At 34.4% G+C, this 25,971-nt stretch overlaps 2 protein-coding genes across 3 annotated transcripts in view; one reads left to right on the top strand and one right to left on the bottom strand.

Moving 5' to 3' along the window:
* LOC145321577 (dynein regulatory complex subunit 2-like) overlaps positions 1-24,507 on the bottom strand; it is a 54,806-nt gene extending 30,299 nt beyond the window's left edge. Inside the window, exons 1-3 of one of the 2 annotated variants that reach the window (XM_080163017.1) lie at positions 24,416-24,507; positions 23,760-23,840; positions 20,392-20,469 (exon numbers count right to left, since the gene is read on the bottom strand). In XM_080163017.1, the coding sequence (XP_080019143.1) occupies positions 20,392-20,469; positions 23,760-23,840; positions 24,416-24,498 (242 nt within the window). In that variant the 5' untranslated portion in view covers positions 24,499-24,507. Of the gene's footprint in view, positions 1-20,391; positions 20,470-21,104; positions 21,144-23,759; positions 23,841-24,415 lie in introns of those variants that run through there. The other variant, XM_080163018.1, reaches the window with a different exon arrangement.
* LOC145321569 (uncharacterized) lies at positions 11,860-17,277 on the top strand. Its single transcript, XM_080163004.1, has 4 exons — positions 11,860-11,912; positions 13,064-13,165; positions 14,272-14,423; positions 17,050-17,277. Exons 1-4 carry the CDS (start codon positions 11,901-11,903, stop codon positions 17,234-17,236), a joined length of 453 nt encoding a protein of 150 aa, XP_080019130.1. The 5' UTR covers positions 11,860-11,900; the 3' UTR covers positions 17,237-17,277.
* Positions 24,508-25,971: the final 1,464 nt, after the last annotated feature.

The following is a 25,971-nucleotide window of genomic DNA, read 5'->3' as shown; positions in this document are numbered from 1 at the left end:
CAAAGTCACATTTAGGTGACGTGGTTATAAAACCAGTGTAATATACAGTACAATTTCTCCTCTCTTACTCACATACAAAATGTCATCTTATCTTCATTAATGTAAGACACAATGTCGGAGTAATACAGGCAAAGTCAACTATTAGACAAATCTTAGGCAATAACAAGGATGACAACATTCATAAGTAGCGAAGATAAAAAATTATAAATGGATATCGGGAAAAATTTACTTTAAAGCAATGTCATACAATAACATTAAACTTGATAAAATAGGGAAATCACGAAACCCTTAAAACCACGAAAACTTAAAAATCTAGGAATCGATCTAGCACCGTAATTATTAGACAAATGATGGAAATATGTAGAATATGAGCATATTCAATCCCTGATAATTTCAGCCGTCAATCCTGAAAAGGAATAGAGAAAATAACGAAAACCTAAAAATCGAGGAATCTATCTAGCAATCCAATAAATAAACAAATCTTAATAAAACTTGGTGAAAACATGTAGAATGTAAATTAAATTTATCCCTGAAAATTTCAACCCTCAATCTTGCAAAGAAGTTGAGAAAATCACAATAACATGAAAATCTAGGAACCGATCTAGCACCCCAAATAACAGACAGATGGACAAAACAATGTATAGATTAGATGTGCATATGTTATAAGAATCTTCACTAAAAATTTCAGCTTTCTATCTTTTATAGGAGTCGAGAAAATCACGTTTCCTCCACTTTGTCTCAGACGGACAGACGGACGGACATTTCGAATTATAGAGTAGCTTCGCTACTAAAAAAAACACGAGACATTAGTTTAGAAAAATAGAACAAAAGTTTTCCATTAGACATTTCTTTAGACTTATAATGCTTATGAAGCACAGTTAAGGTTAACCTAAAGTTTTTTTAAAGCGAAGCTTTTCTATAATTAGGGTCGTTCCGTACGTCCGACACGTTAATTAGGCATGTTAGAATTGTCCTATCGATTTCAAACTTTGCATGGTGATTTCTGTGGTAATTAGATACGATTTAGAAAGCATAGCAACTCTATAATCATTATCAGAATGTCCGTACTTTTTAAACAAAAATTTTTAAATGATCTAATTATCCGATTTTGATTCCTGGGACAAAAAAGTAAAATATTATAAGCAATGCAACTCTATAATCAAGTCCTAAAAATGTAAGAATGTCTGTAAACATTATCCTGTATCAAGAAGTTTTTCAACAACAAATTTAATCACAATTTTGCTTTGACTCTTATTTATTTATATTATGATTATTCAGTTCTGACACTATACAAGTGTTTATGTCCGTTTGTTCGCTTTTATGGAAGTTGTCATCCTTGTTTATAGGGATATCAAGGGATAAAACAATGAACAATAAATTGATATACATATCAAAAGATTTTGAAAAAAATAAACCTTCTGTATATATGTGGTTAGTCCCTTAAGATCTCATACACTACTAGATCTATTGATTTTAACACACAGTGGGATCTTTTGCCAAAAAACGGGACATTAAGAGTAGACAAAAGTAAACTTCAATAAATAAGCTTGTATTTGAAGAAATGATGTAATTTTTTTTGCTTTAGCCAGGAAATGACTTAAATTTTGCCTCTGTTAACTTCTAATGTGCATTTGGTAAGTACGTCTGGTGGTTTTGGAGGAGCGAAGCAACCTTTTTTTTTAAAATCTATAAACCTTCATAACTTTAGTTACGATTTAAATATTTTAACAAAATAAACGTCTATGTAAATATTTCTTCAATGCAAACAATGTTCGTGAACATGAATATAGCGTCAGGTGCACCCAGTTCGAGTCCCGGCATTTTTAGGTAGGTCCAGTATAAGTAAAATAGGACACTTATAAGGCATGTTTTTAAATGTTTTTTTTACAGATATAATTAAACAACAATAACATAATTTTCAAAAAACTTTTGATTTTGTGTTAATACCTTTATTCTAAGTCTAGCTATCTTCATTTAAAGTTTGTATAAGAATATAAACATAATTACTTATATTATATTCTGTCTCAAACGTATATTTCTCTCTCTCTCTGACGCATATATAATGTTTTTGCAATATTATAATTAATCCCCAAATTTGAATTTCTGCTGGACCAAAACCAGTTAGAATTACATGAAATTTAGTAAATTTAATTGCTAAAATAAAAGTATTTATATGTCATCTTTATTTAACGACTCCTTTATCCCTTAAATGTCCATTAAAACCGCGAGAACGGCAAAAATCGTTAAAAATCCCGCCAACGGCGGCAAATAACGGCGAAACGGTTCGCCAGAGACAAATGATGCATAAGTCAAGAAAGATCCGCCTGAAAAAGTTTGAAAATATTGCAGAGATGACTTTGGGCTCTAAAATGACTCCTTCCCCCTCTAACGAAGGAAAATTTGAAATTAAAAAGAACGAAATTGTTCAAATTATGCAATGTAAAATGCTCAATTACTCAAAAACGGCCGGGAGGGCGCACATAGTGAAAACTGTTTTATACACAATACATGTTGCATATTAATATTATTATTGTAAAAACTGCCCCCTCCTGGCCGTTTTTGGTTAAAATGGAGAAAACTGATTTTTTTGGGTTAAAAATCTTTATATTTTTGGTGAAATTTTCTCACAAAATGTCAATTTACACCCTCAAAAAACTATTTTTTTTTTAATTTTTTCTTTAATTAGACATTTGTACAGGTATCTGAAAAGTACCTCAACCAAAAAATATTTTTATAAGATGAACATAAATGTATTTTTTATTGCTTTGAAAAAAGTGGGTGAAAAAATTTGGAAAATCATGAAAACTGACGAGAAGATTTTCACTACCTTTTTTAAAAATGGCATAAATCCGCCAAAAATTAATATTTTTTAAAAATTTCTTTTCTAGCTGTCTACTTACAGCCATTATTAATTCCTAGGATAGATAAAAGTCGATTTTGAATTTTTTGGATGTCCCGATTTTTTTCAAAAGATCCCACTGTGACACTTTTAAGATTTTACAGGGTCCCATGGCGGTTTCAGGCTATTTATTTTCGTCTTAGGATCGTTTTAGGCTAATCACTTCCCATCTCGTATACAGAGTCCCTAGATGATATTGCAACAAGGATGACAACATCCATAAAAGCGAAGCACAGAAACGGTAGGACAAACGGACAATTAACAGTTGTATAGTGTCAGAACTGAATAATCAGAATATAAATGTATTGCTTGATACAGAATAATGTTGATGGACATACTTACATTTTAAGGTCTTAATTATAGAGTTGCTTCGCTTATATCATTATACTTTTTTTTCCAAGGAATCAGTAGCCAAAAAAATCAGATCACTCGGAAAATTAGATCACATAAAAATTTGTTGATAAAAAAAGTATAAAAAATCAACATGTTTCGGACATTTTGGTAATGATTATAGAGTTGCTACGATTTCTAAATCGTACCTACCTACTACAGGAATCACCGTGCAAAGTTTGACAATTCTAACATGCCTAAATTAACGAAAAAAGCTAACCGTTACGGACGGACGGACCGACCCTAAATATAGAAAAGCTTCGCTTTTAAAAATCGATATAAAATTACTTTGACTAAAAGAACCATATTTTTATGTACTCTAATAAAGTGATACTCAAAGTTGGCTAAAATTAAGATGCCCCATCCAGCACCTCCTGCTGGATGAACGAACTGACCAAATAATGAGTTCCTGATTAGCAACCTAAATTGGCAACAAATTTTCCCCTGTCAATAAATCCATGTATAATATATCTATTATAATAAATTCTCTTAGAAACCTAGAAACCGCTTTATATTATAAAAGTTTTCCAATGAAGGAGGATAAAACATCAAAGTTGAAAAACAAAATACTTTTACAAATTACTTGTTACATCACCTTTAAAAAGAAAGGTTAAAGGTTCAACAACAATTGTTTTTCTTGGCATTTTATTGAAATACTAGCGGATACGCCCCCTAGAAGCCTCTAGGGGTAGGAGGGGTGAAAGTCGACCTTATCTCATTTCAAATTTGAGTTCCAAAAATGTTAAAAAAATATTTTTTTTGTGGGGAAGGGGGGTGAAGACACTCTCCCCAAAAATAGTTTAAAACCTTCCCAGGACCTATAAGAAGCTTCACTGTAAAGGAGACCAATATTGGTTCAGCGGTTAGCGAGATCCTTCGGGACAGACAAAAAACTCTCACTACTTTATATAATAGGATAAAACTTTTCCGTGAAAACAATAATACCTAGAGATTTAAGTCATAGACGTCCAAGGGGGGGGGTAATGGGGCGATTACCCCCCCCCCAAACGATTTTGGGGGTGCCGTAGGCACCCCCAAAATTTTTTTCATTTTACCCCCCCATTTAAAATTTACCCCTACCCTGGGGGTGCCGTAGGCACCCCCAACCATTTAGGAGGGGGTATTTACCCCCCCAAACAATTTTGGGGGGGTAAATACCCCCCCCAAAATAAAAAATTTCCAATAAAAAAAAATTTTGCGCGCTTCGCGCGCATTTTTAATACTGTATATTTTATAAAATTTAAATTACCCCCCCAAAAAATTTTACCCCGGGGGTAAATTTTGGGGGGGGTAAACTAAATTTACCCCTGCCAACAGATTTCAGGGGGGGTAATTACCCCCCCCAAGCAAATTTTACCCCTGGGGTAAAAATTTTGGGGGGGGTAAAAAAAATTTGCGGCGCGCTTTGCGCGCCATTTTACCCCCCCCAAAAACGAATTACCCCCCCCTTCAAAAATTTTTACCCCCCCCCCAAAAAAAAAGCTTGGACGCCCCTGATTTAAGTATCTACTAATGTAATCATTTGAGAAAATATAATTTTAACAAAATGAATCAAAACTTTTCTTTCTCTGTAATAAGAATAATAAAACAAATGCAAAGTGCATGAAATTAAAGTCAAAATTAAATCAGTTCTATCCGTGAAAAAAGAGTTAAAATTGTCCTATCGGTTTAAACTTTGCATGATGATTCCTGTAACAGTGCGGTAAAATTTAGAAAGCGTGACAACTCTATAATTATCCTATTCATCTGATCTTTGGAATAATGATTCCTAGGGCAATACAATTTTATAAAACGAAGCCTCTGTATAATTATTAATCAAGTCCTAAAAATGTAGATATATATATTTATGCAATTTTGTAACAAATTTGCATACAACTTTACTTAGATTTAAAAAAAATATTTTCTGCATTTTTTTGTCTTTACCGTACTAGCTGTTGTTGTCATCCTTGTTAAAAGCGAAGCATATAAATATGGTCGGTCCGTCCCTTCGTCCGTGACGGATAGCTTTTTTAGTTAATTTATAATTATCCTATCGACTTCAAATTTTGCATGGTGATCCTTGTAGTAGATACACCGATATGGTCCTCTAATACCGTAAATATTCTTATTTGTCCAAGGAAGATTCACTCCAAGATATCTTTATAAAACATTGATTGGGCGGTTTAAATTAGCAGTGTCATAACTTTTCAACTAATTATTCTAATCTAGGGATGGGGTAATTTTGTTACTTATAATTAGGAAAGTACATTTATTTATCATCCGTTGTCTTTTCCCTTAATTTAAAGTTAAAATGCTACGTAACTGATTTTTATCAAATTTTTTTTTTTGCATTATTGCAAATTAGTTCTTTAATGCAGATTTGCATACTGTATGAAAACATAAAAATTTAAAAGCGCAGCCATTTTATGTCTTAGTATGTTTTTATATCCGTCCAACCGCCGGTCATTCAATAATGCAATACTATTAATCTAAACAAGGATTACAACATCCATAAAAGCGAAGCACTGAATCGGTAGGACAAACGGACATTAACACTTGTATAGTGTCAGAACTGAATAATCAGAATATACATGTACAAAAGTCGAAGCAAAATTGTTAGTAAATTTATTGAAAAACTGCTTAATACAGGATAATGTTTATAGACATACTTACATTTTTAGGACTTGATTATAGAGTTGCTTCGTCGATTATAACATTATACTTTGATGTCCCAGGAATCAAAATACCAAAAATCAGATCAAACGGATAATTAGATGGCATAAAAGTTTGTTGTTAAAAAAGTAAAAGAATCAACATGTTTAAAATGGACATTCTGGTATCGATTATAGAGTTGCTTCGCTTTCTAAATCGTACCTAACTACTAAAGGAATCACCAGGCAAAATTTGAAATCGATAGGACAATTTTAACATGCCTAAACTAACGAAAAAAAGCTATCCGTTACGGACGGACGGACCGACCCTAATTATAGAAAAGCTTCGCTTTTAAAAATGACGAAACCTTTAAATGTCATAATATTAACTTCTTTTGCAGCATGAAAAACAGACTGACAGACTAAGTAATTTGTACATACTTGTTTTTTAGTAAAACTTTTTAAAATCAATTCTACTCTTGAAATTTACTCGATGGTATTGTAATGTAATAATATTTTTGGCTTCTTAACAAAGAACTATTATTTGCTATATGGATAGAGGTATTATCTAATAAGCTTAAAATTTATATTTGAAATAATAAAAAATTTAAACATCAAAGGCAAGCTGACTTTTTTGAGGAAATACCGCAGAATTACTTCAGAGGCTTCGTAATTACGTTATATATCCTTATACTAAAGTAACAGGATGTCTGTGTGTTTGTCTGTGTGTTTGTACCGAAGGATCTCACTAACCGCTGAACCGATCGGGTTCTCCTTTACAGGGTAGATTCTCATAGGTCCTGGGAAGTTTTATAACTATTTTGGGGGAGGGTACCACCACCCTCCCCAGAGAAATCGACAAAAATAAAAAAAAAATAAAAAAACGCCGCCATGCGGACATTTTTGCAATTAGCTAAAAACATAACTAACACCATCTATCGGCGAAAAAAATATTTTTGGTAAATGGCTGATTTTAGAATAGATTGAAAAGAAACAATTTTACGTGTCCCTAGAGGCCTCTAAGGCGTAGCCGCTAGTATGTCTAAAAGTATAAAACAGCTAACCCTCCATGATCAAATAACGTGCAGAAATTTATTGTAAAATTCTTTTTAAAAATTATTTAACAGCAATGAATGAATAAAGTTTTTTCAAACATTACTAAACTAAAAACAAGGACAAGCATTTATAGCAGTACTATATATGGTAAGCAAACCACAGTTTAGAAAAGACGAAATTAAAATTGCCTTATAGAGCAAAGAATTTCCCCCTTATTTATGAGTAGTTTATTTTCTTAATACTTTAGGTTAGGTTATATTATGATCTGGGTAGCAATGTTAAAACACCGCAGGGGGAATTTTTTGGTGATCGAAAAATGATTATATTTTACACTCGCTAAATGGCTTATTTTCTAATGAACATAAAAATAACACGAATTATATTGTAGATGCGCAACTAAACAAGGATGACAACATCCATAAAAGCAAATCTCTAAAACAGTATGACAGACAAACATTAACCCTTGTAGAGTGTCAGAACTGAATATACAAAATATGAATATACAAGTCTTCATACAATTATACGTAAATTTGTTGCAAAACTTCTTATACAGAATTCTGTTTAAGGACATACTGAGATTTTTAGGACTTGATTATAGACATGCTTCGCTCAAAATATTGTACCTCATTGTAATAGGAATCAGTAATCAATCGGATGATTTTATCACATAAAAATTGTTGTTAAAAAATTTTTAAAAATCAATATGGACATTCGGACATTCTGGTAACGATTATAGAGATGCTCCGCTTTCTAAATCCTACCTAACTACTACAGGAATCATCATGCAAAGTTTGAAATCGGTAGGACAATTCTATTATGCCTAAATTAACGAAAAAAGCTATCCGTTACGGACTAACGGACGGACGGACTGACCAACCCTAATTATAGAAAAGCTTCGCTTTTAAAAACGTCCATCCAAAGCATTACGGCAACTTTGAAACTTAAAGGGGTGTGGTCAGTCTTGAATATGGGCGGTTCCGGAGATATTTTAACTGCCAATATCACAGTAGAGATCATTGCAGTTGGGACTGAAGTTTCTTGTGATTATTTACAACAAAGCAACATGGAGAATCTACTTGACTCTTTAAAAGTTATTGATACAGGGATAGGTTTGTGGACTATAGATTAATCTTCACCCAAAATAAATGTGTAACATTCGGCATAGTGAATAGCTAGTCACAAATTGGGGATAAAAGATTTATATAAATTAATGCCTAAGTTTGGACTTTCCCAAACTATTAAATATAATAAAAATCTATAATACAAAGTAGAACGATGTCTTTCCGTCTGTCTGTCTGTCCGTCCGTCCGTCCGTCCCTTAAGATCTCGGTAACCACTGAACCGATCGGATTCTACTCTTCAGGGAATATACCTACTGGTCCTGTGGTGGTTTTAAGCTCTTTTCTTAAGGGGTGGGACACCCCCAACCCCCCAAAAAACAAAAAATCCCCCGCCCTTTTTTTTTTTTTTTTGTAGGGGATTTCCTTGGTTCCTTTTTTTGTAGGGGATTTCCTTGGTCCTTTTACGTATTTCGCCCAATTTTTTTTTATCACCTCTTTTGGGCAAAGCCCCTAGTATATAAAGTAGAACGATGCCTGTCTGTTTGTTTGTTTCGAAGGATCTCACTAACCGCTGAACCGATCGGGTTTTCCTTTACAGGGTAGCTTCTCATAGGTCCCGGGAAGGTTTATAACTATTTTTTTGGGGGGTGGGAAAAATCCCCCCCCGTAAAAAAAAAAAAAATTCTTATTAAAACTAAAATTAAAACAGTTGGGTCTACTAACCCCCCCCCTAAAACCCCCCCCCCCCCAAATTTTTTTTCTTTTTCTTTTGAATCTTAAATACGAAAAATTTGTTTCATCAAACCTCTAGGGGCAAAGCCCCTAGAGGCTAGGGGCGAAGCCGCTAGTATATCTATAATACAAAGTAGAACGATGTCTGTCTGTTTGTTTGTATCGAAGGATCTCACTAACTGCTGAACCGATCGGGTTTTCCTTTAAAGGGTAGCTTATCATAGGTCCCGGGAAGGTTTATAACCATTTATGGGGGGGAGAGGGGTACCACCACCCTCCCAATAGAAATCACAAAAAAAATCTAATTTTTTTATGTAGAGACTTGAACGCAACATAGATGGTTAACGTATCATTTAAAAAAACATTTAAAGTGCCACTAGAGGCCTATAGGGGCGTAGCCTCTAGTAATATATAAAGTGTAAATAATGATTTCGCAAATATACCATTACTAAGATTATTATCAAGAATTTATAGACTTTTTGTTCGTTGTGTTCTCAATATATTGATTGACGTTTTGCTGATTATATTTTTAGTTGTAATAGCGTGTGACAATTTAATTAGTTTTTGTGGACATGAAAAAACACCTCATAATATATTTCTAAACATAAAAGTGCCATATTCAATTTTAAGCGTTGGTTTCTTAAATTACTGCAAAATTAAAATTGAAAATGTAGATTTTTGCTAATGTCAAGCTGCTATGCAATTAGTGTATGTCCCTTTACTTGTTGCAAAAAGAGACTAAATCCTTCTTGAGGGTAACTTTAAATATGAAATATAAACTTTATAAGCTGTATGAAATAAACATGATATAATTTGTGATTTATAGACTATGTCTGCATATTTACTGTACAATACTTCTCTTTTAATTAAAAACTAGTAGCTTTTCCTGAAAATTACGGATCGATTGGTTCTGCTGTTTACGAGATCTTTTGAGACAAATGCATTCAACTTACAACCTCAAAAAAGGAAGAGGATGAATCAAATATTGAAAACAAACATAATTAACATGTTGCAAGTCCTTTAGTCCAATTAGTCCAATCTACAATTATCTTTAATGCCTTATCTATATTATTTCACTTATATAATAATCCTATATAATATCAGCTGCTTTAAAAAAACACCTCTTCCATTCCTGGAGTTAAAACGCCTGAATTTTTAACTACTTGGCAATGGTATCCTAATAATAAACCTGCAACTGTGACTCAAAACATTGTGCATCCGTTAGTCACCGGGAAGGAGATAGGTATAAATCTCAGTATGAAAACACCTCATAACTAAAGACGTACCTAGTGGTTCCTAATGCTGCTATGTCAGATGTGCGACATAAATAGTTAGAGCAGGGGGAATGCCTTGGTCCGAAACAGCGCAACTCATAACTATGCACAGTTAGGACTTTTCTGACAAAGGTAGTGCAATCACAGGGTTGGTTGTCTGATGAGCATTGATTACGCTATGTTATGTTAGCCTACTCAATAGCCTGAAGAAGAAAAAAGAAGTGAATGACTTGAAAAAAAATTAGGTTTTTGGAACTTTAAATTCAACTAATTTCTGGCCCTTTGAAAGTTGTCAAACAAAAGGGCAAAAGAGTTTTTCTGTCTGTAGCAAAGGATCTTGATAATGGTTCTCCTTTACAATGAAGCTTATTATAGGTACAGGGAAGGTTTTAACTATTCTGGGGGAGGGTATCTCCACCCTCCCAATAAAAAATGACCGTCCCTTTTTTCTTTTTAAAACTCAAATTAAAAAGGGTTCGACTTTTCCCCTCCTACCTAGATTCTTCTAGGGGCGTAGTTGCTAGTGGACAAATATTGAAATAAGGTATAGAGACATGTGGCTTAGCACACTAACATTTACAAATCACTAAAACAAAACAAATTATTCAATGTAAAAGTACAGTAAGTGAAGATACATAAAGTTTTCTAAAAAAGTTAAATAAAAGTTAAAGTTATTATAAATTTTAATGTCCTAGTTTTATTTACTTCGGTTTACAAATATTTAAAAATGTAAATATGAAATTTCTTGAGAACATTATAATACAAATTCTTTCTATCTGATGATAATGTCAAAATACAAATTCCTTAGCCAGTACAAATTTTTATTTGATATATAGTTTCTGATATGTCATCGGAGAAAAACCATTATACATATTTCTTAAAGATAGAAATAGTGCAGTAACAGTAAGCTGATAATACTATCATATAAAGTAGTAAAGTTTAGGACCCTCTATGGTTTAAGGCTATTTATTTAATAGACTTAAATCTTGGTATGGTTTAAGGCTCCTTTTATATCCTTCCAACCCCTTTCATAAAGAGGCTAAATAATCTAGGGGGGTATGCACTAATTTTATAACAAAACAAGAATATGACTTGCCGATTAAAATAGTATTGTTTTAAATTAAGTAAATAAACTCTTGAAACAACATGTAAAACAATTCTTTTGCATAAATTATTTTTTATATTTTAAATTATGCATTAACTTGACACAACCCAATCTGTCCCGATTTTGTATCACTTTTGAAAAGTGCGATTCCTGTGACGTCATATAAAAAGGGAAGGGGGGAAGAAAATCTCTTCCCTTTTCTCCCATCTCTTTTGAAGAGATTTTCTTCCCCCCTCCCTTTTTCTTTCCCAAAACGTATATGACGTAACTGGAATCGCACTTTTCAAAGTGATACAAAATCGGGACAGATTGGGTTGTGTCCATTAACTTCACTATAAATATGTGAATTGAATGTGTATAAATGTTTTTATATTTGTTGTTAAGATAAATCAACAAACAAACTTTCTAGTTTTAGAGAATTTGCGCTACTAGATGCAGATAAATTCTAGTGCAAAATTTGAAGAAGAAAAAAACATGCTGTGCTGAAACGTAAAAAAATGTGGCCATGTTGGCAAAGTGAAAACAAAATCCGGCATGAAGAAGAAAGCCAGGGCTACAGAGATATAACATTATATGATAATTAAAAAACCTCAAGAATTTTGTATTTGGTAGCTTTTACTTATTGTTAGCAAGGGAAAGTTTTTAGATTAAGTCAATCATCAATGTACTATCCCTTTATCCCTGGGAAGAGCATAATTGAATTTGAAGGTCTTTCTTTGAAATACCAATCAGTATCTGATAGGCATTAGCACCATGCAGTTTCAGGCATGTAATTTTACAACTTTTTATATTAAAAGCGCAGCTACACTTTTAACTTTGGATTTTTATTGGCTGCTGCATAAAATATGCTTCAGACTGTTAACATTGACCGTCCGTCAATCAGGTCTTTTAAGCTGCGAAAATCGCTTATTCACAGTAATATGAAATAACTTTTAGGATTTCCTAAAAGCCATATTTGCTTTGCTTCATTTTAATATTGTCATCCTTGTTTACAATTAAAGTTATTTTTAAAGACTTTGATAATTTAGATTCTTTTTATAATAAAAAAAAATCTGAAAATATGATTTAAAAGAATGTTTTCAACTCATTTGAATAATTTTCTAATCTATTCATATTTATTTCAAATTCTCTATAAAAACTAAGAAACTTTTTAAAAAGTTTTTTTTGTGATTAAATTATATGAGCTGACTTCATCATCATTTTGAAGGGATCGGCAGCCTCCCGTAAGCCTAAGAAAAATCACAATTTCAAAAATCAGCTGGAAGTCTAAACCTGACCTGAATATGACAATCTATTTAAAAGCTATTTTAAAAGCACACAAATGCGGTTTAATTTGAGGATTAGTCGCGACTGACACGCAACTACCGTGCCCTGTCATTTTCATTCAAAATAATTATGAATAAGATATAAATTGCTATTTGTAATTCATTCAATTGGATACTCTTGACAGAAAGTAATTTTCTACTTTAATGGTTTGTCTGTCTGTCTTTATATAAAAGATTATACTAGCTTCTAATTTCTAGCCGTATTAATCCTTATAAAAAGTAACAGGATGTCTGTCTGTTATTGCCAAAGGATCTCGCTAACCGCTGAACCAATCGGGTTTTCCTTATCATTATAGCATATCATAGGTCCCGGTAAGGGTTATAACTATTTTGCTGCTAGGTGCCTCTAGGGGCGTAGCCGCTAGTAAGAGAATATAGCAATAAAAATTACTTTAAACGGAACACAAATTTTCGAATAGGCGATTGGTTCGAGTCTTTGCTCAACACCGCAGTCGACTAAAGACGTTAAATTGGTTCCAATTGCTGCTATGTCAGGTGCGCAATATAAAAAGAAGGGGATTTTTTTATATTCTTTTTGCGGGAACTTTAGCCGCTCCCAATCATTTAATTGTTTTTTTTTTATGATTGTAGGTTCTGTTAGCCGCTACTTTAGCCGCCATGGCCCAAGCCGCTCCCCAGTTTGTTGCCTACCCAAATGGAGCCGTTGCCCCATTTGATCCAAACAACGCTAAGGTAATAATTTTTAAAGGTGAAGCTTTTCTTTAATTAGGGTAGGTTCTAATTTTTTGTATGATATAATTATCCTATGTACCTGATTTTTGTAATAATGATTCCTAGGACAACAATATTGTAAGCGAGGTATCTCTTAATCAAATCCCAAATATGAAAGTATGTATGGGACTAACAAAACTGGTTACAAAGATTCATAATTTAGTATATAAAAAGTGTTTTATCCTATTTTGGACACACTGATGCATCAAAATAGAAAAACATATTTTAACTTGATTAAAAATTACGTAACTTGTTACATAAGTTATAAGTAGTATGTTATTTAACTTTTAATTTAGTTAGTTCTAAATATACTTTATGTATATAAAAATGAATACAAATAAAAATTTTTAAAAAATAAACATTTAATTCTCGTATGTTTTTTTGTAGGTAGGAAATCATACAACTTTCCACGGATGGAAAAATTAAAATTTTTTTTTTTGAAGCAACCCATTAGGCTAAAGGCTATAAGTTGACTTATTTAATGCAAGCTCATGGCCTTTTTTTAGTAGCAAAGCAACTGTATAATTCACTTTGTCTGTCCGTCCGACAGTCCTGAATGCTATAGAAAAATATGCATGTTTTCCTCTGCTTCCATTCAAGATAGACGATAGATTTTTTGAGTGGAGATTCTCTATACCAATGAGCATCTAGTATAATTATATAATTTACTTAGTCGGTCGGTAATCGGTCATGAATCAAAAGACATAATATACTTATTTCTCATAGAGGTTTCGTGATTTTTTTTGGCACATTTTCTTTTTTATATCAGCTGAACATTTTCTCTATAATTCATGTCCACATTTTAGTTAAGAATTATAATAGTTATTTATCGCATGTGTTATAAACAGCTTTCAGCGGATATTAAAATGTAAAATTATAAGATTAAAACTAGTTTTGATAGCCCCGAAATGGCAAAACTTGTTTTGATATTATGATTGTACATTTAAATATTCGTAGAAAACTGGATATAATACGATACGATACATGATTTTTCTGTATGGGATAGGACCGGATATAATCCAACGGATATTAATCGGTTTCAAAGCCATACTGGAAAATTTATTTAGGCAACTGCTGAGCACTTGGAAGCCTTGAAGGAAGCTGGCAAGCTGGTGAACCCCTACGCTGTGCACGCTACCGGCGTGGCCGTTCCCGTTATTCCCGCCGTCCACGCCACTGTCTATGCCCACCACGCCCCTGCCCTGGTCTACGGCAGAAAGTAAGTTTACTGCTCCTCCCCTAGCAGCTAAGTGCACTACTGCAAGGGGAAAGGGAAAAGAAAATATACCATATCGGTTCAGCGGTTAGCGCGAGATCCTTCGGTACAAACACACAAACATCCTGTTACTTTATTATAAGGATGATCTAGGAAGGTGGGGGGGGGGGAGTTACTTTATTATAAGGATGATCTAGGAAGGTGGGGGGGGGGAGAATTATTTAACTGTCATTGTACTTCCCTTCCTTTGATTATTCTAACCCTAGCTATGCTAAAACAAAAGCAAAGGTCAGTCAGTTGGTCGCAAGGGAGAATGTAAGTTATATTTATAAATTTATTACCTGGATCTTACACCAGATTTTCATGTTCTCTAATAAAGTGAACCTTTTTAGCAGGCTAAAATAGCGATCTTTCCCATACCCTCCCTCGTACTGGATAAATGAATTGACCAATAAATAACAAGCTCAATTGACGAAAATTTGTCTACTGTCATAATCTCCACTTATATCTTTTATCCATAGTTTATGTAAAGGGGTGACTGACTGATAATAGTTATTTCTCGCATCGTATTATAAACAGCTTTCCGCGGATATAGAATGTACAATTATAAGATTAAAACCAGTTTTTGAGCCCCGAGGTGCTGCAGGCACGGGCTTTAAAAAAACTGGTTTAATTTTATGATTGTACATTTTTATATTCGTAGAAAGCTGGATATAATACGATGCTAGACATAGTTTTTTCGTATGGATGAGAACCGGTTCCAATCCTCCGGATTTAAATGAATACGAGAAATAAATATTCCATTTAATTGTTGTATATGATTTTCTTTTCAATGCTTTTTACTACTACCCTAGCAACTAAGGGTACTGAAAGGGATGAAGGTGCAGAAAATAGCCTAAACCCCAAAAGAACGTATAATACAAGGAGAAATAAAATTCAATGTAAAAAATGATTGTTATATAAGACTGTATATTTTAAAACAGAATCAAATATAACAAGAATAAATATCTTCAGTAGAGCAGAGCGCAATCATAATATTTAAATTCTTATGAAATTCTTTTCACAAAATGAATTATCAAATATAATACATCGCTACAATTCAAAGCAAATGTTACTGAACCCATAATAGGGTCTTTTGTAAACTCATTTTGACGTACGAACGGACATATTCTAGTTTTAGAGAAGTTCAGCTGATTAAAATTTATGAATATTTTAACAAATATTTAGAATAAAATAACAAAAAATATGTTTAAATATTATTTTGTACTTTATGTTTAAAAATAAAACCGATTGTTATATCAAAGGTAATGGGGGGAAACTTTTGTCAAATGTTCGAAATTGTCATAATTTGTATGCTATTTTGTGCCTTTTGTTAATGAATAGTTACTACATACAAATAAAAAAGTGCTTATGTGTATATTTCTTGGGTGCTAGCAGCTTTGCCCCTAGCCTCTAGGGGCTTTGTCCCAAGAGAAAATTTATATCTAAAGATATATATATATAGATTAGTTTTATGAATATATATTTTTAAACTGGTAAACTTACATTGTGTCGCATGTTAATCTATGATTTTTTTGGTGTTTCGCTATTTATGGATGTTGTCATCCTTGTTTTTTTATGGTCGCAAACAAACTAAAATACTAGAATCTAGATATAAGTATATACTATAAAAGAATGCTACGGCAGTTTGGTATAAATATACAAAATATGATAGTTATTTATCGTATCGTATTATACATACACAGCTTTCCGCGGATATAAAATTTACAATGGACGTCCCTGAGCACGGGCTAAAAAACTGGATATAATACAATGCTATACATTATTTTGCTGTATGGCTGAGAACCAACTCTAATCCACCGGATATTATTGGTTACGAAGCGATTACAGGAATATCTATTCTCGTATTCATTCGAATCCGGTGGATAGGAACCGGTTCTCATCCATACGAAAAAACTATGTCTAGCATCGTATTATATCCAGCTTTCTACGAATATAAAAATGTACAATCAAAAGATTAAAACCAGTTTTTTAGCCGGTGCCTTCGGCACTCGACCCTCGGGGCTAAAAAAACTAGTTTTAATCTTATAATTGTACTTTCTATATCCGCGGAAAGCCGTTTATAATACGTTGCGAGAAATAACTATTATTGTTCTTCATTATTATGAATATTTTTAAAATTGAGAGGTTGATTATATAACAAAATTGGTATTTATTCAAAATATTATTAAGGATATAGAAAATGAAACATCATACTTGTCATGGATTTAAAGGTATCAGACAATGGCCGATAAATTGATGTTTATTTCCAATGACGATAGAAAAATGTCCCTTCTTTTTTATTACAATTTGTAGTTGAAACGTACTAGGACACTCAATTTAATGCACATACCAATCAAAATCAATAAAAGTCCCCAAAGTTGTAAAGCCAACGAATTAGAAAACGATGCTATAAAACTTTGGAGTTATAAACAGCCTAAAGTCACCTCCCACCCTGCATACTTGAACTAGAAATATTTCAAACATTCGGGAATTATGTCTATTAATTCTGGTAATGATTGTTTTTAATATTTTTTTTTTTTAAATCTACCCCCCCCCCCCCCTTAATTAAAATTATTTTACTTTTAAGGAAACGTGAAGCTCAGCTGGTGACCTACCCCAACGGCGCCGTGGCCCCTTATGACCCCAACGTCGCCCTTGCCACTGCCCAGCACTATGCCGCCAAAGCTGCCGCCGGAGTTTATCCCTACCTGGGAGCTGCCGCAGTTCATCCCCCCACAGCTGCCTATGCTTATGCTCCTTATATTCTACACTAATTTTTGAACATTTTTTTAGAAAATAAACATGAAAGATATTATTTTATGTTTCATTATTAAAAGGGAAGCATTTCTTTAATTAGGATCGGTCAGTACGTCCGTTGTACTCGTCTTCTAGCAAAAGTTCTTCGTGATTGTAGGTAAACATTATAAAATCACCAATTTAAATATGGATTCCTAGAAACCAACCATTAGGTACAAAACGCATTAACTTTTGTTGACCCTAGCATTAAATGCAATACAAATTCATCAAATTTCAGACCGTTCTGACCCGAATAAAAATTCTATTATTTTTAGAAGTGCTTGAATTACTAACACTAGTCAAAATGTAAATAAAAATCCTACAACATAATTATATGTTGTTTAAATTTTAAGAGCTTTGGATTTTTAATTCCTTGGTATTCATTATGTTAAGATATAGAATTTCTTTACTGGTAAAACACTAAATAATCTGTTTGTATGGACGGACACGCATAAATGGTATTTGCTATGGATAGTTTTATAAAATACAATGCACTGTGGGGCAAATGAACAAAAAAAACTTAAACTATTTGAGGGTTCTATAAAGCAAAATTAAGTTTTTTTTCTGGTTAAAGAACTGTAACAATTGATAATCAACATTTTATCATTGTATGTTTTTTTTCATGGTAAAATTGAATAAATATTATGTTAAAAACTTTTCAACACATGAAGGTATTTTCAAGACTCAAAGATCCTCTAAAAATAACTTTTTCTGTAAATTGAAGAAAAAGCTGTAAAGTTTATTTTGTCTATAGGTCATGGAATAAAACAAATTTCAACTTGATTTTTTCAATGTCTTTAATTTAGTGTATTGTTTTTTTTAGAAAACACTGAAAATCATTAATTAAAAAGTTTAATATAGCATTTTTTTTCGAATTTTTAACATATTCATAAATTTGGCTTTAAAATTTACATTTAGCGCTATTTTAAGGTCAAATCTAAATATATTACCTAAGGGACCTAGGTCAAAAAAAAAGTTTATAAGTCTATCAATAATACAAAGTAGAATGATGTCTGTCTGTCTGTCTGTCTGTCTGTCTGTCCGTCTGTCTGTCTGTCCGTCCGTCCGTCCGTCCCTTAAGATCTCGGTAACCACTGAACCGACCGGATTCTACTCTTCAGGGAATATCCCTACTGGTCCTGTGGTGGTTTTAGGCTATTTTTAGAAGATTTCCTTGGTCTTTTTACGTATTTCGCCAAAAAAAATTTTTTATCACCTCTTGGGGCAAAGCCCCTAGAGGCTAGGGGCTAGTTATTGATAATTTGGTACGTTTGACTGTCGGTCAAAACAAAATATACATAAGTACACAGTAAAACACATATGAAAGGTTTCGTGATTTTATATACTTTTAACTTTGATTAAAGACCACTCAATATCTGTTCTTCAATTTACTTTGTCCGCTTGTCCTCTAGTGATCAGAAGCTATACAAAGTGTCTAAAAAATCAGCCATGGGACGTCATAAAGATGAGATATTATTTATATATTTTTTAGGATTTTTTCCCACTTCTGCTCTCATTTTTTTGACGTCACATGGCTGATTTTTTAGACACTTTGTAAAGCTTCATGTTTTCATCCTATTTTATTATTTTTTTTTTAAAAAAACCCTATCCCTTCTTATCTAGATTATATAATAATATTTCTCGTATTCATTCGAATCCGGTGGATAGGAACCGGTTCTCATTCATACGAAAAAACTATGTCTAGTATCGTATTATATCCAGCTTTCTACGAATATAGAAATGTACAATCATAAGATTAAAACCAGTTTTTTTAGCCCGTGCCTTCGGCACCTCGGGGCTAAAAAAACTAGTTTTAATCTTATAATTGTACATTCTATATCCGCGGAAAGCGGTTTATAATACGATGAAAGAAATAACTATTCTGTATATAAAAGAAACTTAATATAACACTAATAATGAAGTAAGTGTAATTTAAGTAGCAGAAACATATATATAATTAGGGCGTGATGTCCATGCGGTCGATTAAATTTAGTTTTATATAAAACCTCTGCTTTTTTTCTAAACTTAAAACATATCCTATAAGTAGTGATATTTTAGACAAAGTAACTTACTATTAACGTCTAATATTAATTTCGCCATGCCTTTCTGTATTAATTCTTACTGTATATACCATAAAGTTATCTTATTTCAAAAAACGTTGCAACATTCAATTGCTGCGTTTGTTTTGAACATGATTGTACTTTTCTATAACATATCAGTATATTATTTAGAAAAGTATACTTATGTGTTAAAAATATTTTTGTACTCTTTTATTTATAAAAATTTGCTGAGGTTGATACATAAAAATTTAATAATAGAACATTTAAAAGAGCAATAGTATCTTAATGTAAACAAAGCATTTGATAAATTTCTAAGATAAATTAGTCGTCCTATTCATAACAAAATCAGGACTATATTTACACACAACAAACCCTTTGTCTGCAAGTTCTAATTGTGAAATAAATTCAGATATTATCAGTCGATATTTAGTAATTTTGAAACAGATTTTAATATCTTTTTTTTTTATAAATTCTTTGTCAATGGTAGATAACATATTTTTATTGAACACAATCGCTCCTTCTCCAGGTGTATGTGGGGCAAGGAACCCCCTCCCACCATCTCCAGTTTTAGAATAAATTAAACCTTGATGGTGTCCTAACCCTGAAGGGCCTATCACTGCGGTGCCCTTTCCTTTGGTGGCTACCCAGTACCAAATATAACCTAACTTTGAGTAACTAATACACAAACAACTGAAAAACCGCCCTTCACCCTGATTATTTTCAATGGGGGAGGGGGGGAGGCTTGTGAATGTGCTTAACAAGGCACTTTGAGGGAAAATACCATAAATATGAATTTACGGCTACGCCCCAAGAGGCACTTGAGTGGGGGACTCCCCACTTCACTTTCAATTTTAGTTTTATAAAAAAAAATTTTTGGGGGGAGGGGATTTTTGTTCTAGTGTGATTTCTCCTGGGATAATCAACTCATCCCTAAAATATTATAAATTGTCCCAGCACCAACGAGAAGCTACCCTTAAAAGGAGAACTATATTATAGGTTCTGCAGTTAGCGAGATCTTTAGGTACAAACAGACAGACATCCTGTTACTTTATCATAGGGATTAATATTCCTACCTTAAAATGCTTCTCCATTGTTCAGTAATCTTAGCACTGTTGATAAAAACAGATCTTTCTTCATTCTCCAACTTTAGCCTAAATTAAACAAGTACAATTTTCGAGAGATTTAAAGGGATAAGACAATGGCCAATAAATTAATGTACATCCCCTATGATGATACACAAAATTTCCCCTTCAGTAGATTTAAATCAATGGTTGAAACTTTTGAATAATCAACTTCATGTTCCAAGCAATCAAAATTCGATAAAAGTCCCCAAAATTGTTGAGCCAACGAATAAAAAAACGTTATTATAATGCTTGGGACTAGAGTAATAACAGCCCAATGTACCCTCCCCTCCCCCCCCCCCCCCAACCCTGACAATTACCAAAACGATAACCGCAGCAATGATAAGATAGAAAATGTATTTGAAAAAAATATATTCTTTTATTTGCTCTTGCTGTATATGAAAGTTTCATAAATTTCAGTAGTAATTTTATGATCTTTATTTCATTATTCATTGTGAAATGTCTGTAATACCATACGATACATGATTTTTCAGTATTGTTCAGAGCCAGTTTTGATCCAGCGGAAATGAATAAGATTTGAAGCAGTAATGAAATAGTTATTTATATTATTGTATTATAGACATATTTTTGCAGATAGAAAATAATAAGATTAGTTGCAGTTTTGTTGGCCATGTCCTCTTTGCGCCTCCTTCCCTCCTCTTTACCTTAAATATCCAGAGACCATGTCCTCTTTGCGCCTCCTGCCCTCCTCTTTACCTTAAATATCCAGAGACCATGTCCTCTTTGCACCTCCTGCCCTCCTCTTTACCTTAAATATCCAGAGACCATGTCCTCTTTGCGCCTCCTTCCCTCCTCTTTACCTTAAATATCCAGAGACCATGTCCTCTTTGCGCCTCCTTCCCTCCTCTTTACCTTAAATATCCAGAGACCATGTCCTCTTTGCGCCTCCTTCCCTCCTCTTTACCTTAAATATCCAGAGACCATGTCCTCTTTGCACCTCCTACCCTCCTCTTTACCTTAAATATCCAGAGACCATGTCCTCTTTGCACCTCCTACCCTCCTCTTTACCTTAAATATCCAGAGACCATGTCCTCTTTGCGCCTCCTTCCCTCCTCTTTACCTTAAATATCCAGAGACCATGTCCTCTTTGCGCCTCCTGCCCTCCTCTTTACCTTAAATATCCAGAGACCATTTCCTCTTTGCACCTCCTGCCCTCCTCTTTACCTTAAATATCCAGAGACCATGTCCTCTTTGCGCCTCCTTCCCTCCTCTTTACCTTAAATATCCAGAGACCATGTCCTCTTTGCGCCTCCTTCCCTCCTCTTTACCTTAAATATCCAGAGACCATGTCCTCTTTGCGCCTCCTTCCCTCCTCTTTACCTTAAATATCCAGAGACCATGTCCTCTTTGCACCTCCTACCCTCCTCTTTACCTTAAATATCCAGAGACCATGTCCTCTTTGCACCTCCTACCCTCCTCTTTACCTTAAATATCCAGAGACCATGTCCTCTTTGCGCCTCCTTCCCTCCTCTTTACCTTAAATATCCAGAGACCATGTCCTCTTTGCGCCTCCTTCCCTCCTCTTTACCTTAAATATCCAGAGACCATGTCCTCTTTGCGCCTCCTTCCCTCCTCTTTACCTTAAATATCCAGAGACCATGTCCTCTTTGCGCCTCCTTCCCTCCTCTTTACCTTAAATATCCAGAGACCATGTCCTCTTTGCGCCTCCTACCCTTCTCTTTACCTTAAATATCCAGAGACCATGTCCTCTTTGCACCTCCTACCCTCCTCTTTACCTTAAATATCCAGAGACCATGTCCTCTTTGCGCCTCCTTCCCTCCTCTTTACCTTAAATATCCAGAGACCATGTCCTCTTTGCGCCTCCTTACCTCCTCTTTACCTTAAATATCCAGAGACCATGTCCTCTTTGCGCCTCCTTCCCTCCTCTTTACCTTAAATATCCAGAGACCATGTCCTCTTTGCGCCTCCTGCCCTCCTCTTTACCTTAAATATCCAGAGACCATGTCCTCTTTGCACCTCCTGCCCTCCTCTTTACCTTAAATATCCAGAGACCATGTCCTCTTTGCGCCTCCTTCCCTCCTCTTTACCTTAAATATCCAGAGACCATGTCCTCTTTGCGCCTCCTTCCCTCCTCTTTACCTTAAATATCCAGAGACCATGTCCTCTTTGCGCCTCCTTCCCTCCTCTTTACCTTAAATATCCAGAGACCATGTCCTCTTTGCACCTCCTACCCTCCTCTTTACCTTAAATATCCAGAGACCATGTCCTCTTTGCACCTCCTACCCTCCTCTTTACCTTAAATATCCAGAGACCATGTCCTCTTTGCGCCTCCTTCCCTCCTCTTTACCTTAAATATCCAGAGACCATGTCCTCTTTGCGCCTCCTTCCCTCCTCTTTACCTTAAATATCCAGAGACCATGTCCTCTTTGCGCCTCCTTCCCTCCTCTTTACCTTAAATATCCAGAGACCATGTCCTCTTTGCGCCTCCTTCCCTCCTCTTTACCTTAAATATCCAGAGACCATGTCCTCTTTGCGCCTCCTACCCTTCTCTTTACCTTAAATATCCAGAGACCATGTCCTCTTTGCACCTCCTACCCTCCTCTTTACCTTAAATATCCAGAGACCATGTCCTCTTTGCGCCTCCTTCCCTCCTCTTTACCTTAAATATCCAGAGACCATGTCCTCTTTGCGCCTCCTTCCCTCCTCTTTACCTTAAATATCCAGAGACCATGTCCTCTTTGCGCCTCCTACCCTTCTCTTTACCTTAAATATCCAGAGACCATGTCCTCTTTGCGCCTCCTTCCCTCCTCTTTACCTTAAATATCCAGAGACCATGTCCTCTTTGCACCTCCTACCCTCCTCTTCACCTTAAATATCCAGAGACCATGTCCTCTTTGCACCTCCTACCCTCCTCTTTACCTTAAATATCCAGAGACCATGTCCTCTTTGCACCTCCTACCCTCCTCTTTACCTTAAATATCCAGAGACCATGTCCTCTTTGCGCCTCCTACCCTCCTCTTTACCTTAAATATCCAGAGACCATGTCCTCTTTGCGCCTCCTCCCCTCCTCTTTTTTACCTTAAATATCCAGAGACCATGTCCTCTTTGCACCTTCTACCCTCCTCTTTACCTTAAATATCCAGAGACCAAGTCCTCTTTGCGCCTCCTCCCCTCCTCTTTACCTTAAATATTCAGAGAATATGTCCTCTTTGTGCCTCCTTCCCTCCTCTTTACCTTAAATATCCAGAGACCATGTCCTCTTTGCGCCTCCTCCCCTCCTCTTTACCTTAAATATCCAGAGACCATGTCCTCTTTGTACCTTCTACCCTTCTCTTTACCTTAAATATCCAGAGACCATGTCCTCTTTGCGCCTCCTACCCTCCTCTTCCTCGGCCAGCCGTCTCTCTAGGTACTTCACTCTGGGTGACAATAAAACATAAATTTTAAAATCCTTTATTTTATGATAACATCAGGGATCTTAAGGGATAAGACGATTTAATTGGTTTCATCCCCTTCCCGTAGATTAAAATTTTAAATTTAAGTTTGGAACCAACCAATCAAAATTACAAAATCCTAAATTTTTGAACATGTTTAAATCGGAAATTAAGGTATAACATACTGTATGATAATAATAGTGACCGTGCCCTTAGCATCTAGGGGCTCTATATTCGAAGTGTTATTTTAAAATGAAATAGTCTTAACCCTTCCCAGGACCTATGTCAAGCTTACCTTAAATGAATAACTTCATCGATTCAGTAGTTATCTTAAGTTTCAGACAAAAACTCTACTTTTTATACTCATCTAGTGGCTGCGCCACAAGCATCTAGGTGCTCTGTATTTGAAGATTGAAAAATAGCCTAAAACCACTCTGGAGCCTATGTAAAGCTTTCTTAAAATGGAGAACTCAACGTCATCAAAATATTAAACTTCAGAAAAAAAAACCTTACTACTTTATATAATAGAATAAGAATGATATTTATGTTTTGACCATTGCCTGTCCATCTCGTTCATCTTTGTGAGCTTACTGCTCTTCCCCTTTCCACCTTCTCCCTCCCCCTTCTTCTTCTTTGGCCCCATTTTTAAAGCTTCTCTGAAAAAACAAGAACAGTCATTGATTTATCGCATCGTATTATAGACAGCTTTCCGCGGATATTTAAAGGAAATATAATAAAACTGGTATTGATTTTGATATTCGTGGAAAATTGGCTTTAATACGATGCTATACATAATTTTTTTCAGTATGGCTGAGAACCGGTTCTAAACCAGCGGATATTTGTCAGCTTCGAAGCGGTAATAAAGATAATTAGATTAATATGTAGCGAAGCAGGACACAATATTTCATATTTTGTTACATTTCCACTTAACATACCCTCACTTATAATAGCTTCTCTAAAAATAAGAATATCATAACAATAATCGGATCATGGAAAGAAAACGAATTAGCGGGTTTCGTCGTGTTTTTACAGTAGCTTTTGATAGTTTATGCAATTGTTAATGATTGCCCTAGGATTGGGAAATAATAGGCCCCGTTACGGAAGGACGGAAAGGCCATAAATGTAGAAAAACTTCGCTTATAATAATCTTTCGCCAAACCATACTGACACTAAAAAAACTATATTAGTCTAAGAAACACAAAATAAGATATACTAATAATTCCTATAAAAGAATAAATAATAATACCGGTGAATATATTCCCTTGTTTGTTAATTACGTTATTTGATCAATTTTTATTGTAATGGCAAAGTTTTAAATGTCGTCTTCGACAAAAGTTTTATTTAGACTTTCTCTTTATTCGCCCCGTATGTAATATGCAGGGATCTAAGGAGATAAGACAATGGCACATAAATACCTAATGATGATACACAAAATTACCCCTTCTATAGAATACAACTAGTGGTTGAAACGTTTGAACACTCATCTAACTTAAAAAACCAACCCAAGTACATAAAATGCCCACAAATATGTCAATTAGCCCGTATATAACATGGCATTGATTTATTCCTGGGAGATCCAATGGAGGCGAGGGGGGGCCGGGGGGGGGGGGGAGAATACCTCTCAACCCCATCAAACATGAATCATCACCTGGATTAGAGAAATACCATTGTTCATAAATAACATTTCACCCTTAGCATTTTGGACAGCAGTAAATTTTAGAACAGCTTCACTAGCTACTAATAAAAGGAAAGCCAACTTGTGGATGAAATTGATGTAAGGTGGTTTCAACACAATGCACAATTTAAAAAACGCAACTTCAAGAATTTAAGTTAAAACCAATATGCATACAAGTTGAATAGATGAGGAATTTACGTTGATATTATGACCGGGGTAACATTGTCGTCAATTAAGGTTGCAATTCCTCCTATTATTAATTCAGCAGTGTGACCATTAGTAAAAAGGTGGAAGATGGGATATACGGGGAGACCATCGTTATAGCCCCCCTAAAGTTTCACTTCAATGGAATACATGATAATCCGGTACAAGATCCAAGTAATAAATCCAACATTAGCGTAGTTACTCCACAACTACACCATTGTCCGACAAATGTCTGAT

This window comes from Acartia tonsa, chromosome 6 (genome assembly GCF_053477335.1).
Source record: "Acartia tonsa isolate MP-2025a chromosome 6, ASM5347733v1, whole genome shotgun sequence".
NCBI classification, from domain to species: domain Eukaryota; kingdom Metazoa; phylum Arthropoda; class Copepoda; order Calanoida; family Acartiidae; genus Acartia; species Acartia tonsa.
Note: the sequence above shows the minus strand (reverse complement) of the source record. Positions and strands in the feature narration are given on the sequence as shown.